The following is a 16062-nucleotide window of genomic DNA, read 5'->3' as shown; positions in this document are numbered from 1 at the left end:
ACCCTACATCCATCACAAAATAATAAATATCACGCTACTAGTTGCACACAATAATAAATATTGCAAGATTAATACAAGGTTGCACAGAATAGTAAATATTACCTGACTACAAATATTACCCATGGCGACAGGAGGCTCAGATTGACCTTCAAGAGTACAAAAACCATCACCCTGCAAACAACCAATTTATTTAATTCATGATTTTCCAAACACACATATCACAAAATTGATAACACATAACTATCACACATAACAAAATTAATTACCTGCTTAGATTGCATTCTTTTTTTCTTCGCAATAGATTTTTCCATCCCGCCCTTGATCCTCCTTCTTCCCTTACTAGTTGCTTGTCTTTTCTTCAGTCCCTTAGCTTGGATTGGACAATCTACTTCCTCACTCGGTGGGCATGTGTTAGTTGCGGAATTTCTCAATTCAGTGACCTCCACTTCACCACAATTGTGCACACTTAATTTCTCTTCAACCATTACGCTCAATGCTTCACCTTTTGCAAGTGACAAATGATAAGTTTCTTCACTTTCCGCGGCTCTACTTGCTATTGCTCTAAACATATTCATCAATGACCTATATCAATCGCTTTGATGTAGTTTGACATCAGCCTTGACATCATACCCACGGCTATCTTTCACACTTTCAGCCCTTGCTTTCTTAGTCCATCGTTTCAAGATGTATTGTGTAGGAAGGTCTTTTGCATTCAATATTTCTCTAAGCACCTTCAAACAATGTCGACACACTATGCCCTTCACTTCAAACTTCTTGCAACTACAACTCAAAAAACCATCTCTATGCATTATCACATTCTTATCTTTGTTTCCATCTACCACCGTTCGAATTGTGAATATGGTACTCTCACCACCATTAAGAGTGCCTACAATGGATGCTTCAATGGACTGCACGTACTTGTTTTGGAATTCCTCAAAAATTGTTTTGGTGTAAATATCTGCCATTTGCTTTAACATCAAAGTTGGAATGGAAACCCTTGGCAATTTTTGGGACAAATTATATTCGGCTTCCAATTCTTTATACCTCTTGTCATAGAGCACCCTCTCAAAGTGCATGAAAAATTCCATCAAGTTATGATCACAATTGAGATAATCCTTCAAACAGGCATTGAATGATTCACTTAGTTGAGTAGTACTCATTCCAGCTGCCCAAGAATTCATAACATATGGCCATCCCCATTTGTCCTTCACACCAAAAGTTTGTTTTAACCAATGATTGTTGTGTGCATCATACCTATCAAGCATTTGGTCCCATCGTATTCTAAATTCTTCTTCATCATCAATTTCATGCATAAATTTTGCAAACACACCCTTCACCCCCACATCTCCAAAAAGACAACTTACATGCTTCACAACGTTTTGCATCAAATGCCATGTGCAAAGTCGGTGGTTTGTATTAGGCATGACAATTGGAATGGCCTTAGCCATCGCAGCATCTTGATCTGTGAAAATAGTTTTTGGAGCTGTTTTTGACATTGCCTCCAAAAAAATCTGAAACAACCATGTGAATGATTCGGCAGTCTCATCATACATCAACGCTGCACCGAATATAACCGTTTCTCGATGATGATTAAATCCAACAAAGGTTCCAAAAGGTCTATGCTCGTTATTTATTTTGTAAGTAGTGTCAAAGGTCACTACATCACCAAATTGAGCATAGTCCATTATCATTTGAGCATCGGCCCAAAATATATTAGTTATCTACTCTTCACAATCTAATTGGACTGCATAATAAAAGGATGGATTTTCCACCGTTTTCTTACGAAAGTATTGCAACACACTACCCGCTTCTCCATATTCCAAATCTTTTTGTCTTTTCGATCTTAAATAATTTTTTTGGTCCAATTTGGTGAAGCCAAGTGATGCTCTTCCACCACATTCCCTACCCAATAGCTCATAAGCAGACCTAAGAGGAATTCCAGATTCTGAAGCCAATTCTACTTCAATTGCTTGGGTGGTAGATATTTTTCTTTGGGATGGCAACATATGAACACACTCTTGACACACAAGGTCATGATTATGATGTTCAACAAAATCAATTGCAACATATTTCCCTAAATTTCTATCTAACTTTATACTCAATCGGGCACCACAACCACATCGCACCTCTTGTGTCGGAAATTTTACTAGTGGATCTCGCTTGTCAATACCCCGAGTTCCCTCTTTATAACATACAAAAATCCGTGAAGTTATTTCCTTGGTTTGTTTGTTCTTGTGTGCATACGACTTCCTAATACTAAACCCCACCTTTCCGCCATAGTTATTGTAAAAGTCATACGCAGCTTGTTCAGAGTTAAATGGCATGCCCAATTTTGGCTTCCAACCACAACTACCCAAGTCATCAACAACATTATTTTCTTCCATTACCTACAATTCAGTACCATACAATAATAAAATAAGCTACTTCCCAAAATTTGATGGATAGGATTTTTTAGAAGTGTGCCTACAAATACTACTGAGTAATTTATATAACATTTTCCTATACATATAATATACCAGTGGGAAAGATGAATGATATGAATAATTTCAAGCATAATATTATTTAATGGTAGCGCACCTACCTTAGATTTACAACAAATACAAACACAAACTGTCAAACTCAAACCCTATCACCAAAGAAGTTAGAATGTTAAACCACACATTATGATGATTTTTAACTGACACCTGTAATATTGAGTTGTCAATATCACTTTAGGAACATAATTAAATGAATAAGATGTCCAGCAACAAAATGAATGAATACCTTACATGTTTTTCATATTTCTAAATCCATCGGAAAAAAAAAAATTTGAACAAACAGTATCGTCATGATATAAAAATGTGATTTAGAATCTGATTTTTATTAGTACTCCATCATGATGTTTATTTAATAAAGCACTCTTAGATTTGAGGAGTAGGCTAAACACTCAGGAAGTCTGGCAAATTCTGGCACAAGATAGTTTTTGGTGAATGAAATAAATGAAACAAATGCTTGAAACAGAAACGAAATAAAAAACAAAAAAAAGTGCCATTTCAAGCACCTAAGGTGTGTTTTGGGATGCTATATGGTTTAGCCAATATAAGGTGGGTTATGGTTAAGAAAAGTTAGCAACATACTCCATCATAATTCATATGGTGATGTAACAACGGACTAGCAATATCAATCAAAGGTAGATAAGTAGCTAAGTTATTGTGTGACATACTTAGCTAAGTCAAGAATAGTTAGCAACATACTCCATCTTTATTGTTACAGTGATAATTCCGTGGAGCCGATCAAAACAAAAAAAAAATGTGATAATTCAGTGGAATCTTAACCGTACAGCAGCTAAGCAGTCATGTGAATCACTAAAAAGCTTGCACATACCATAAATAAACTAAAGAAAACTCCAAACAACAACTTAAGGACAGATGTGTTTCACTTGAATTTGTCAATTGAAAGAGTCCAAGCACATGAACCATCCACATAAAAAATACAAATTGTTAAGTGGGAAGAACAGTAGAATCTGTCTTTCGGTATATTTCTGTGGTGGTAAGGCCACATCTTTGTTATTCTATATTAACTATCTGATCTCTTTAATCTGATTTGTCAGGAACAATTGATTTAAAGATTACCGCCCTTACAACATTCAAACAACAAAGTGCCATTTCAGCACAATAAGAGGTCATTATACAGTCAAAGGATCAAGCAAAATTAACTGAAATTTTTTTTGAACACATAACAGTTAGATCAATTCTATTAATTTTCAGAATTCTGGGTCAAAATTTTTTTCAATTAACAGAATTCTGTTAACATTTTTGTAATATTTGGTAGTGGAATATACCTTTTTGAACAATTCCATCACTATAATCTTTAATGAAAATGACTTCTAGAAATGAAAAAACCCAAAATTGATATTTATCTATAATTCCATCCCAAAAATGAAAAAATGAAAAAAATGAAAAATTCCATCACTACCCAGTTAGAACAATTCCATCACTATAATTCCATCCCAAAAATGAAAAAATCAAAAAAATGAAAAATTCCATCACTACCCAGTTAGAACAATTCCATCCCAAAAATGAAAAAAAAAAAAATTGAAAAACCCAGAATTGATATTTTTCTATAATCTTTTTTGACTTCTAGAAACATTTATAAAAAATTTCAGGCAGATATTCAAATATATATATATATATATATATGTATATATCAGCTACAATAATCTGAAAAACTTCAGCTACAGATATTAATTCCATCCCAAAAATGAAAAAATGAAAAATTCCATCACTACCCAGTTAGAACAATTCCATCACTATAATTCCATCCCAAAAATGAAAAAAAAAAAATTGAAAAACCCATAATTGATATTTTTCTATAATCTTTTTTGACTTCTAGAAACATTTATAAAAAATTTCAGGCAGATATTCAAATATATATATATATATATATATGTATATATCAGCTACAATAATCTTAAAAACTTCAGCTACAGATATTCACTTATTTTACCTCCTCAGGGCCGCAATCTTGCCTCGCCGTCGCGTCGCGCGCCTCCGCCATGTTTCGTCCTTCGCCATGGCAGTCTCCTCCCTCCGCCATGCTCCCTCCATTGCCATGGCAATCTCCTACCTCCGTCATCCTTTGTCCTTCGCAATGGTTGTCTCCTCCCTCCACCATCATTCGTTCGCCCTCGCCCAACCCGTCGCGTCCCTCTACCATCTGTCTCATCTCTCAGCTCAGCTCTCTCTCTCTCTCTCTTTCTCTCTCTTCGTCTACCATCTCTGTCTTAGGGCTAAACAAAACAAAACACAGAGCTGAGTAGAAAACAAGCGGGAATTTCAAATTTTGGGGAAAAATTAAAAAAAAATGGTGAAAACGACGTCGTTTTCACCAAAACGACGCCGTTTCGAAAAGGGCGACAGGGAGGGCGACAGGAAAGTGCTACCGAAGATCTGTATTCTAGACATGATATCCTCCGAGCTCACACTTCTTTTGTTGTCCTTCCAAAAGTGAGAACAAAAGGGCAGAAACGGAAACCAAATTACTAGCTAGGCTTGTTTGATGGGAAAATAACAATTAATTGTGTATTTCAAATTAATCATAAAATTTGTAAATATTAATCATTATAATTATAATTTTTTTTTTCTAAATTTATGACAATTTTTTGAAACCACCACTGTGTTGTAATTTCCTTTTGTTTGATTGCTCTGGTTTTATAGTATTTATATTTTATTAATAATTTTTTAATTTACAAAAAATATTAAATATAATTATATTTATATTTAAAAAATAAAAATAAAAATAAAAATAAAAACTTGTTTGATGCCCACATTTATTTTTAAAATGAGTAATGCTATACAAATAAATTTTTGTTATAAATTGATATGGCACTAATCAAATTAATAAACTGGATCCCATTTCACATTCAAAACTTTATGATTTCATAACACATGAATTTGTAAGAAAAGTTTGTCTATATTGCAACATTTTTAAAAATTTGTTCTAAAAAAACAAAGAGAGAATGAGTGGTTGAAAGTGGTCACTAAAGATAGTGATCAATGGTTGGAAGTGATTTTCAACAATAGGGGGAGGTCAGAGGTGATTTGTAGGGGGAGGCTGTTGTCGGTGGGCAAATGTGATTGTGCCATATATATTACAACACAAGGACAAGTTTCCTCCGATTCACTAATTGGACTAGAGGGTTCAGTTTAGTAATTTTTTGACCCATTTTAGGTTCAACTCAGTGATCCGAATCATTCAAACTTTAGTGTCATTCGACTAAATCGATAACCATATGTTTATGGTATCTATTTTTCTTTATTTTTTATTTTAAAAATCAAAGAGATGTGCATACTTTTCATTTGCATGATTAGGTTAACTAATAAAATGACTTAAAATGGTGATCTAATCAATTATACGAGTTCTAACTCATAGTTCAGAATTTTAGAGAAAATGAAAAAAGAAATTTGTTAGATTTATTTAATTTTCTGAAATTATTTTCGATTAAAAGCCCCTAAACAATATTTTTTGTTCTGCCAATGTGTACTTTTGTTGGCATACCGGGATGTGTAACAAATTTATGACTTATTTATGTTTGTTTAAGTTGCACCAAACTGATCATCTCTGTTACATATCTAATGGCTACAAAATAGTATAATGATTTTTTTTATACCCATCAAAAATTGTAAGAATCCATATACTAGTAATTAGTAAGACAATTTCAAAAAATGACAAGTTAAATATGTTTTTGCCTCCCAAGTTCGAATCCTGGATCCATCATTGATACCCATTAGATATGCGATAGAGATATTCCATTACAACTATGCGATAGAGAGATCTGAATCCCTAAGGCTCGTGGGGTATCGTTCGGAGCTTATTTCAATAGTTTGAACTGTTCATATTATAAAGTTTGTCGAATAAATCAATAATGAAAAAATCAAGTTAATTAGATATTCGTAACTTTATTAAAAGGCCATATTTTAAAATAAATAAATAAATAAATAGCTATCGATAATGTTTTTTTAAAATAATTAGAATCCAATAATTGGGTTATGGATATCCGATTAACTTAATTTTTTATATGAATAATATATTCAACAAACTCTATAGTATGAACGGTTTGAAAAATCAAAACAGGCTCAAAATATATCCTCAAGAACCTCAAAGCAATTGTCATAGCAGCAGTCCCCATATTCCCCTTCCTTAACCATTGGTACTGGGCTTGACTTGAAATTTTTGGGGACTCAAAATTTTCAAATTTAATAAAATTCATCAAAGTTCAATCAATTTACTGATCTTGTTGACTCTGGAAAACATGTAAATTGTTATTAACCTCCACATTTACCTTTGAAATAGGGTGTACTCTGTTTGGAGCAATTTAAGGTCTAAAGTGAAGTAGCCTTGTCCCCCAATTTGAATGCCTTTGTGTGAAGCAATCAAATTGAAAAAACATATGCTATTTTTGTTCTAAACAATTTTCTAGATCATGACTTAAATTGTACTATGAAATAAGTATACTAGTATTATTTGTAGAGGCTCATGATATTATAGAGGTTTTTTTTTTTTTTTCCTATGATTGTAACTAGTTTTTAAACCCTAGGCAAAATCTGAATTGTAATACTTACAACGGTCAAAACAAGTAAAAGAGAGATACAATTTACCTAATTTTCACCAGTGCACATTACCTTGGCAATAGAAGTATGCATTGTGAATTGAACAATGTTATGGCATAAGTGTAGTTGAAGAATCTACTGGTGATCTTGGGGAGAATGCCAGTAAGGCTTAGGGGGGCTTTGCAAGGACTCTAGACTCCCTTCTAGCATCTCTGCTACCCTGTTCATTGATGGCCGGTGTGAGGGATCAGTTTGTATGCACCACAAGCCAACTATAAACATTTTCCTAGCACTTTCATTTGCCTTATCATCCATAATGCCATGCACTCGAAGTTCTTCATCCAGCTCAAGTCGCTTGTATATCCAATGTGGAAAATATATCCCACTTGTATGATCAACATTGACATCAATATTCTTTCTTCCTCCGGCCATTTCTAGAATCATCATTCCATTACTGTAGACATCTGAATTGTGTGAAATTCTCCCAAAGTTTCTACAAAATACTTCTGGGGCAATATAATCGGCAATCCCTCTAGCACCCAATAGTGATCTGATACTCTATTTCTGTAGGCATAGTTTAGCAAGGCCAAAATTGGAGATCTCTAGACAAAAGTCCTCATCTAAAAGAATATTGTGAGGCTTTATGTCAAAATCCAAAATCCGCATGTTGCAACCACGGTGTAAGTACTCTAATCCTCGAGCAATGCCAACTGCAATTTTGTACAATGCTTCCCATCCCAATTGGTGACATGTCAAGGAATTCCTATCATATATGAATTTCTCAAGAGATCCATTAGGCATAAGCTCATATGCAAGAGTTCTATTGTGACAATCAAAACAAAACCCAGGAGATTTACAATATTAACATGAGAAGTCCTACTAATGGCTGCAACCTCACTAATGAAATCTTCTTCGTTGTCTTTCAATCCTTTTAAAACCTTCACTGCCACAAGGGAGCCATTTTCTAGATTTCCTTTGAAAGCACAACCATAGCCTCCTTGACCTAGTTTAACTCTGAAGGAGTTGGTAATTTTCTTGACATCAGAGTAAGTGTACCTTTTTGGAACAAGAGATCCATAATTCTTTAGAAAGGCCTCAACATTTCGGTATTTCTCTGTTTTAGTCTTCCAAAAGAATGTGGATTGATCATTTTGTGCTAGTTTCCTTGTGATGCAGAACAATAGGATTAATAAAATCCCAATTCCAGCAACAGCTAAAGGAGTTGCAAAACGAGAAAAATTAAGCTAATGTGGTAGACGAACAAAATAGTTATCTAAATATACTCATGCATATAAATACTGGCTAATGACGTATATTACCTGTTCCTAAAATCAATTGCAACCTACTTCTTTTTGCAACCACTAGTTAAAAACATTTGATGTATATAGATGCATCTAAATTTATTCATGCTTATAGATACTGATCAGAGATATATTACTTGTTGCTAGAATCAATATCACATGTTTTATTCCTGTAAATAATGCCAAGGAGAAAAACCTCAGGCAAGTTGTTAAGACGGAATAAAAAATTGGGAAGTAATAAACAAAACAAACACACAAGCATACAAAAGATTTACGCAGTACTATAAGTCTGCGTCCATAGGCAAAGAACATGAAAGTGTTTTACTATGAAAATAAAGAACATAATGAGTCAGTTCTCTCTAAACACCCCCCCCCAAAAAAAAAAAAAAACAAAAAACTTTACAGAAGCTCCCAAGGTCATGAATCTTGAAACTCCACAATGATCCCTTACATATAAAGATCCCAATAATACCAAACAGGGTCAATATAGACACAAATGCAAAATGGGGTAATCCAAAAGAGGTGGTTTCAAATGAAGAGAGAGCAATTGATGAAGATGGGGTAGTCAAAATGGGCTAGATCTTCGTCGATCTTAACATCTTAAGGGGTTCCACAGACCCTTTCGAATGAAACATTTGTTGGTCCATGGACGAACCCATCTTCAAGAGGTTATAACAAAAAGAAGCTCCTTGATAGAATAGGAAATCTTAATCTTGCTAGAGAAGAATGCTATTTTGTCTAACCACGTCCAAGAAATCTAGTCGTATGCCTTCTATGAAATAATTAGAAGGCATTGCCCTCAAACTTTGCATGTATTTTGTTTCTTTGGCCTAGCTCTCAAGCTGTGAGAGCTTTTTTTAAGTGCTAGGTTTTGAATGCTCTGTTTTAATGCCTTGTTCAAACATCTTTCTTGTCCCCGATAGGGGTGTATCAAGCATATTTTTTGGTATACCTAACCCACTTACCTACCCCCAAAAAACAAGATATCTAGCAAGTAATAAGCATAATCCAACTTGAATTTGGCACATACAACAATTCATAGTAATTTACTAAGCATATTCTAAATGCTTGAGCTTATAACTATAGGAAAACAATTAATTAATCAAAACCCGCCAAGGTAATGAACCAAAATCCATATGGAGCAGACTTCTACAGATTGAAGATTTTGGATTAAATCACAAATAACAGTATGCTTTATGCAGCAGAGAAATTCCAATACCGTGTTTTGCCTGCTCAATGCTTTTTTTGGGTAAGTAAGCCTGTTCAATGCATTGGAACTTGGAGCTGTTGTATCGAGGACAATGGCCTCCTGTGAGGTTACACTCACCGCATTCCTTTGACACATGAAATCCAACTGAGAACTCAGAAGCCAATACAGAGAATAGATCACAAGCATTTTGCTTCTTGCTATCATTCAACGAAAACACCTGTCATAACCCGAACTTGCCCTTATGGATTAAGGTCATAACCGGCCAATAATCAAGGGATTACCTGCGGCCTCAAACCAATTAAACTGTATTTCATCAGAGTTAAAGGGTCAAACGGAAGCAAATTAAAAAATTTTGTCCATAGAGCCGTGCTTACATGACACATCAAATAACACATATCTGCATTCATTAATGACTCACACCAAAAGGGAAATCAACTTAAAATGTCATACACCCACAAAATCATTCAAGTCTTAGTCAGCCTAACCAAAAATTATATACAAAGGTAATCCAACAATTTCCCCAACATAACAAGATTATAACAAAAGATCAAAAGATGCGAAAGTAAGTCTCATACGTGAGACGTTTGGGCTGACTCTCCAAAACTTGACGTTTCTCACAGACTTCACCGGGGCTGGGTTTGGACATCTCTTTGCTCACCTACATACACATGAATGAGTGTGAGTGAAAGCCCAGTGAATAATATCAAATAAAGAAGGTACACAAATGAGATTCACATATATCGAACGGCCTTGGGCCCATATAGAATTCGATTTAGTGCATTATTTTGGTACATTAGGCGATTCAAGCCCGAACATATCAAACGACCTTTGGCCCACTTTGTTCCTTAACAAACAGTCTCAAGCCCAATTCATTCAGGTATATCAAATGGCCTTTGGCCCAATCAGTCGTGTATGTCAAACGGCCTTTGGCCCAATCAATTGTATCCAACGGCCTTTGGCCCATTCATTCATTCATTCATGCCAAACGGCCTTTGGACCATTTATTCATTCATGTCAAACGGCCTTTGGCCCATTTATTCATTCATGTCAAACGGCCTTTGGCCCAATCAATTGTATCCAACAGCCTTTGGCCCATTCATTCATTCATTCATATCAAACGGCCTTCGGCCCAGTTATTCATTCATGTCAAATGGCCTTTGGCCCATTCATTCATTTATTCATGTCAAACGGCCTTCGGCCCAATCAATTGCATCCAACGGCGTTTGGCCCAACCATATGACATAACAAGTATTTGTCCACAATTCGATTTAACAAAGTTATAAGACTTAGATGGAAGTAAGCAATTGGACAAATAACATACTTCAAATATCTTTATTGAGATATTACTCACAGTGATCTGTCGATGGATTTGCCCTCGTGCTTGACCCTACACATTTCATGAACATAATGGGTCACAAACGATTCAATCCGTTCTTAATTCATACATCCCTCTTAGGCTTATTCCTTATCCTTTTAACTCATTTATGATGCTCAATGCATGCCTAAGAGTCCTTAGAAATGAAAGAGAACGGAAAATGAAATACAAAACACCTTTACAAAATTTTCGAAATAGGGGACCCCGTTGAGCATGGGTTCTGCCGCTCGAGTGGACCCTCATGGTCTGCAAAAGTACTGGTTGCCTCATTTTTACGCTTGAGCGTGAATTCGGACACTCAAGCTGAAAGTCACACTACATGGCTCCCCGCTCGAGCGTGAATGTCGTCGCTCAAGCAGACATCAATGTCTGCAAAAATTCTGGGAGCTCGCATTTCACGCTCGAGTGGCGATTCCCCCGCTCGAACATACATGCCAAATTCTGGGTTTCCAGAACTGTTCTTGAGGCTCAAATTCAACATTCAAAGGCTTTAAACTCATGATTTGTAATACAAAAACATGGGGGGACATCACCTAACATAAGGACATGATTAATTGGGAGCCAATTGACTAAAGTCATATTCATTTCTCAAACCATTTCAAATTCTTCAAGATTCAAATAACCAAGCTCTTTACTTACATGAATCTTGCATGCATGTACAATACTAACTTGATTCCATTTCAAATGGTGCAAATGATGTTCAAAATCATGAAGCTACACAAAATTACTTATGCATGTAAAGTTTGGTGCTCAATTCTTCATATTCAACATGCTTCATGCTTGAATGTGTATAACCATGGCAATTATGCACATGCATGCACATATAAGCTTCAAATTCAACAAATTCAATTCAAATTATGTTTTTGATCACAATCAAACTTTGAATTCATGAAATTACAAACTTAGGCTCATAAATCTTTGCTTAATTACTCACCAAGGAGCTTCAATTCTCACAATTGTAGTTAAATCTTGAGCCTAGCCTTCAAATTTCACAAACTTTTAGCCAAATACACAATTCTCCCTCTTTCTCTCTCTAGAGCCAGCCTCTCCTTCTCTCTCTAGAGTGTGACTTCAATTTTGTGTTCAAACAAAAATGAATATAAGTGTATATTGGCCCCTTTTATATAAGCTCCTTTAACCACATTCATTAATACTAATTAATTGAGTACTATATCATCAATTTAATCTATTTAATTTGATCTGAATCAATTTTCAATTAAATTTCACCGTAGGCTCTAAAAATTATGCTAATCACAATGACGTAATCAATTTCGGTTTTTGTGGCCGATAAGGCCTTCAATTTTTCAGTATATAATAGTAAGTTGAACAGATTTTCCTACGACAAACAGATAGAAATTCAAAACTACATATATTCATATAAATGGCACTCAAAATCATATCAAACACATAATCACATTCATAATAAAGATCAATTAGCATAATACGGAACAGGGTCATCACAACATCGACAGTTGAAAATGTACAAAGCTTTGCAAAATTCTCTCATTAATAAGAAGAGATTGATGAGGATCATCCGGGTGTTTATAGTACATTGTGTAGCCCAAGCAGTCTTTGTAATAACTGTAACTGTGATTATGGTGAAAGAAATCCTCAATCTACTTATCAAGTGCACTACTGATGCCGGTAGGGCATTTCAAGAAGGTGAGATTGGGGGAGACTGTAAAAGAAATAGAAGGTGTAGTGGGAAGAGTCCAACTCAAGTAGAAAGTGAAGACATCGCAGCTTTTGGATTTTATGAGGGTTTCAAGCTTTTTGTCAATAACATTTAGGACCTCATGATGAAGAAACTTGTCATGAACTTCATACCACTGTTGGTCCACACCGAAATTGAGTTTTGGAATTGCTTGGCTGTAATTTACAGTGCAAAAACCACAATGGGGATAGGTGGTGTTGGAGTAAGGGAAGTTGATCTGCCCAAGTTTTCCACACTGGAAGAATTGTGGATAGTTTTGGAATGAGGTGTTGTCTTCTCCAGCAGAGTGAAAAAACAATAGGTGAGAGAGGACAAAGAACGCCAAAATGGAGAGAACAACCATTGTAGATTCACAATTTAGCAGATAATAAAAAAAACCAAAAACAGTGGGGGAAAAACAAAATTCTCTATTACTTGAAAGGAGATCTCTGTGAGGTGTGCCTACTTGACACGCCAGTAGACTTGGAAATATTGTTTAAAAGAAGACTTCTAGAAAAGAAGACTAGAAGTAAGGCCAAATGATGTACTAGTTCATTGCAATGGTTGGTTGGCCAAAGACCGCACAAGTGTTTCCTATTCACCTTCCTCAGTGACCCATCACTATATGAACTTAACCCATTATTCACTCTTAAAACTCTCTCTCATTCTCTCTCCGTATTCTTACATGAAAATTAAAATTGTCAAGAATTTTGAATACCTCGACCAGTCAGGAATTCTTGATTACTACCTCATCCCCAACCATACCCCAATTTAGCTTATTAAAAGTGTATGGTTCAAATTGTTTAAATTGAAATTGATGATAATCAGGTTTGTTTGGTAATGATCTAATCCTAAGATAAGTGTTTGGAGGCATTGGTCTGGTGTTGGCCAAAGATCCTCCGATATCTTTGTTACGGGTATAGACTTAAGTCTTATTTGTTTGGCTGATTAGCTTGGATGGGATAAGTAATACCGTAGGATTAAGTGATAAGATTAAAAATGAGATGGTACTTTTCTACACATCTTTTCGTAAAAAGACAAAAAGTGTACTTTTTTAAGATACCCCAAACCAACCCTAAGTTGAAGATGAAGGATAACTAGTGATTGTTTATATACTACTGGATTATTAATACCATGACAATTTATTGTTTGTTTTGTCATCTTCAAATATGATTAATATATAAAATTCTATAAATGCCTTTATTAAAAAAATCAATTAAAAAAATCATTACTTCATCTTCTTCTCTTTAAAAAATAAAAAAAAATAAAAAAACACACACACACATAGAATAAGCACAACCACCCACTGGAACAGCCCTGTGCTCTACCCAAAAGTCATGGACTAGTGTCCAAACTCCATTTGAAACATTAATTCCATGCACTCATTTCTCAATCCCAACTTTTCCCCCGCTGTACTAGTCTGGCTGCTCAATGGGATTATGAATCCGACTAGAGTACTAAGAGTTCAATTGGGAAGTTTAGATTTGGGTTTTTTTGATTAAAATAGTCACAATAAATAAAATAAGTTTTTTAATCTAATAAGACAAAATATCACATCCAACCCATAATCATTACATTCTTTCTCTCACAAAAAACTCAAAAAAGGCAAAAACCTTTCCCAAACAAGACTTTTTAGTCTCAAGCTAAAATAGTTAAAAAAATCAAAATACTAAAAAGTCAACCCACTTTCCAAACTAACCCTAATTCGGTTGTTGATCTCACAACCAAACATGCCATGAATGAGACTCACATCTATCATAATCCAATCCCTCCACTCATGCAGGAAAACAAACAGGCCTAGAGAGACGGCAGGGATAGAGAGCTTAAGGTTTTTTTGTCCATACCTAGGCTTTCTATAGACGGTTTTTGTCTTGGGCTACAGTAGTGGTGGGCCTCAATCTCACTAGGTTGTGGGCCGTCATTGGTTGATCAACCTAAACTAGGTCCTAACTAATTGTGTATATATTAGAAATTATAAGGATTAAAGTGACACTTCACTTAAACAACAAGAACTAATAGTGTAATTTACCATTTTTTTATAAATCAAGTTTAGTTGTGAAAAATTGTATGGGATTAGCATTTCCATAGAACCATGTTTGATTGTCAAATTAAGTTAAGAGGAATTATGAGTATGGTTGGATTGAATAATGATATTACTGGTAGTGTGGTATTAGATTGGATTGGAGATGTAAGCTAAAATGTGTTTGTTTATGCATTAATATGATGATATTAATTGATCAATATTAATTCTACAAAATTATGTAAAAATGCTTATTATGTAAAAAATGATTTTGTTATTTTACTTTGCAAAGGCAAACACAAAAAGTTAGTAAATTTCTCAGATTAAAGCCATTGAAATTTATTACAACAGGTTTAGATGTTACAATTCTATTTTTGAATAAAGTAATTTAAAAAATTATGACCTACAAAATTACAAATTCGAGGGTCGAAAAACACCACTACCACCAACCATTGTCACCAAAGCACAATAATGAGCACCAACAACAAATCTTCACCACCCCAAATTAACATCAATTAAGAAAAAAAAATAAACCAAAAAATAAATTTACAGGAAGAAGGAAAAAAAAAAAAAAAAAAGTGTAATTAACATACGTGAAAGTGATAAAGAAGATTAGAATTCTAATGGGATAAAAGAGAACTTAACCTGGTAAATAATCATGGTGTTGAGAGCTATGATTCTAGTGAGACAAAAGTAATTAATCATGTCCTCATATGTGATGTTTTTCATGAAGAATCCTAGAAAATAATAAACAATCCATGCCCTTAGGTTTTTGCATCTCCATAGTATGGGCCAACACTCCAAACAGGTCGCTAGGGATTAAGCCTCCATTTTTGTTGGTACTCCAGTGAAGATGTCGTTGCTAGCATTGTGCTCTAAAACATGTGAAAAGTAAAATTACTCTTCTAAATTTAAAAAATTTAGAGACTTTAACTACCAAATAATTTTAAGTAGGACTCTAACTCTTACGAAATTATGGTCAAGAAGATACTGCAAAATTTCCAATTTTAGGCCCGGTTTGACAAGAGACCTTTTTGGTGAAAAAAAGCAAAAAAGTTAACTATTTCAATCCTCTTAGCAAAAAGTCACACCATACATATCAAATATCAATCACTTTTTCCCTCACAACTATCAATTGAACCAAAAAAAAATTCTAAACATATTAACTTTTTTCACCTTGAAAAAAAAAAGGTCAAAAAATCAAAGAGTCACAAAAAAAAGTCAAATTCCTAAATGGGCACTTAATAAACTTAGCAAGAAAAGAAAAAAAATAATGAAGACCTTTGCCATTAGTAATCGCTGGATTATGTTGTTCAAAATCTCACCATTGTAATTCAATGGATTTAATCTAATTAACTATTATATGGCTTCCATC

At 34.5% G+C, this 16062-nt stretch overlaps 2 protein-coding genes and 1 pseudogene across 2 annotated transcripts; all 3 read right to left on the bottom strand.

Moving 5' to 3' along the window:
* Nucleotides 1-587: 587 nt before the first annotated feature.
* LOC145800757 (protein FAR1-RELATED SEQUENCE 5-like) lies at nucleotides 588-1685 on the bottom strand. The gene has a single exon (XM_082890491.1). The coding sequence runs from the start codon at nucleotides 1683-1685 to the stop codon at nucleotides 588-590; it is 1098 nt and encodes a 365-aa protein (XP_082746617.1).
* A 36-nt stretch (nucleotides 1686-1721) lies between these two features.
* LOC114296954 (protein FAR1-RELATED SEQUENCE 5-like) lies at nucleotides 1722-4536 on the bottom strand. Its single transcript, XM_082890490.1, has 2 exons — nucleotides 4486-4536; nucleotides 1722-2387 (listed from the first exon to the last, which is right to left on the bottom strand). The coding sequence occupies exons 1-2, from the start codon at nucleotides 4534-4536 to the stop codon at nucleotides 1722-1724; spliced, it is 717 nt and encodes a 238-aa protein (XP_082746616.1).
* A 2687-nt stretch (nucleotides 4537-7223) lies between these two features.
* LOC114321466 (PR5-like receptor kinase pseudogene) lies at nucleotides 7224-9803 on the bottom strand (annotated as a pseudogene).
* Nucleotides 9804-16062: the final 6259 nt, after the last annotated feature.

This window comes from Camellia sinensis, chromosome 10 (genome assembly GCF_055761805.1).
Source record: "Camellia sinensis isolate YWXY chromosome 10, ASM5576180v1, whole genome shotgun sequence".
Taxonomy (NCBI): domain Eukaryota; kingdom Viridiplantae; phylum Streptophyta; class Magnoliopsida; order Ericales; family Theaceae; genus Camellia; species Camellia sinensis.
This window is presented reverse-complemented; position numbering and strand designations above follow the sequence as displayed.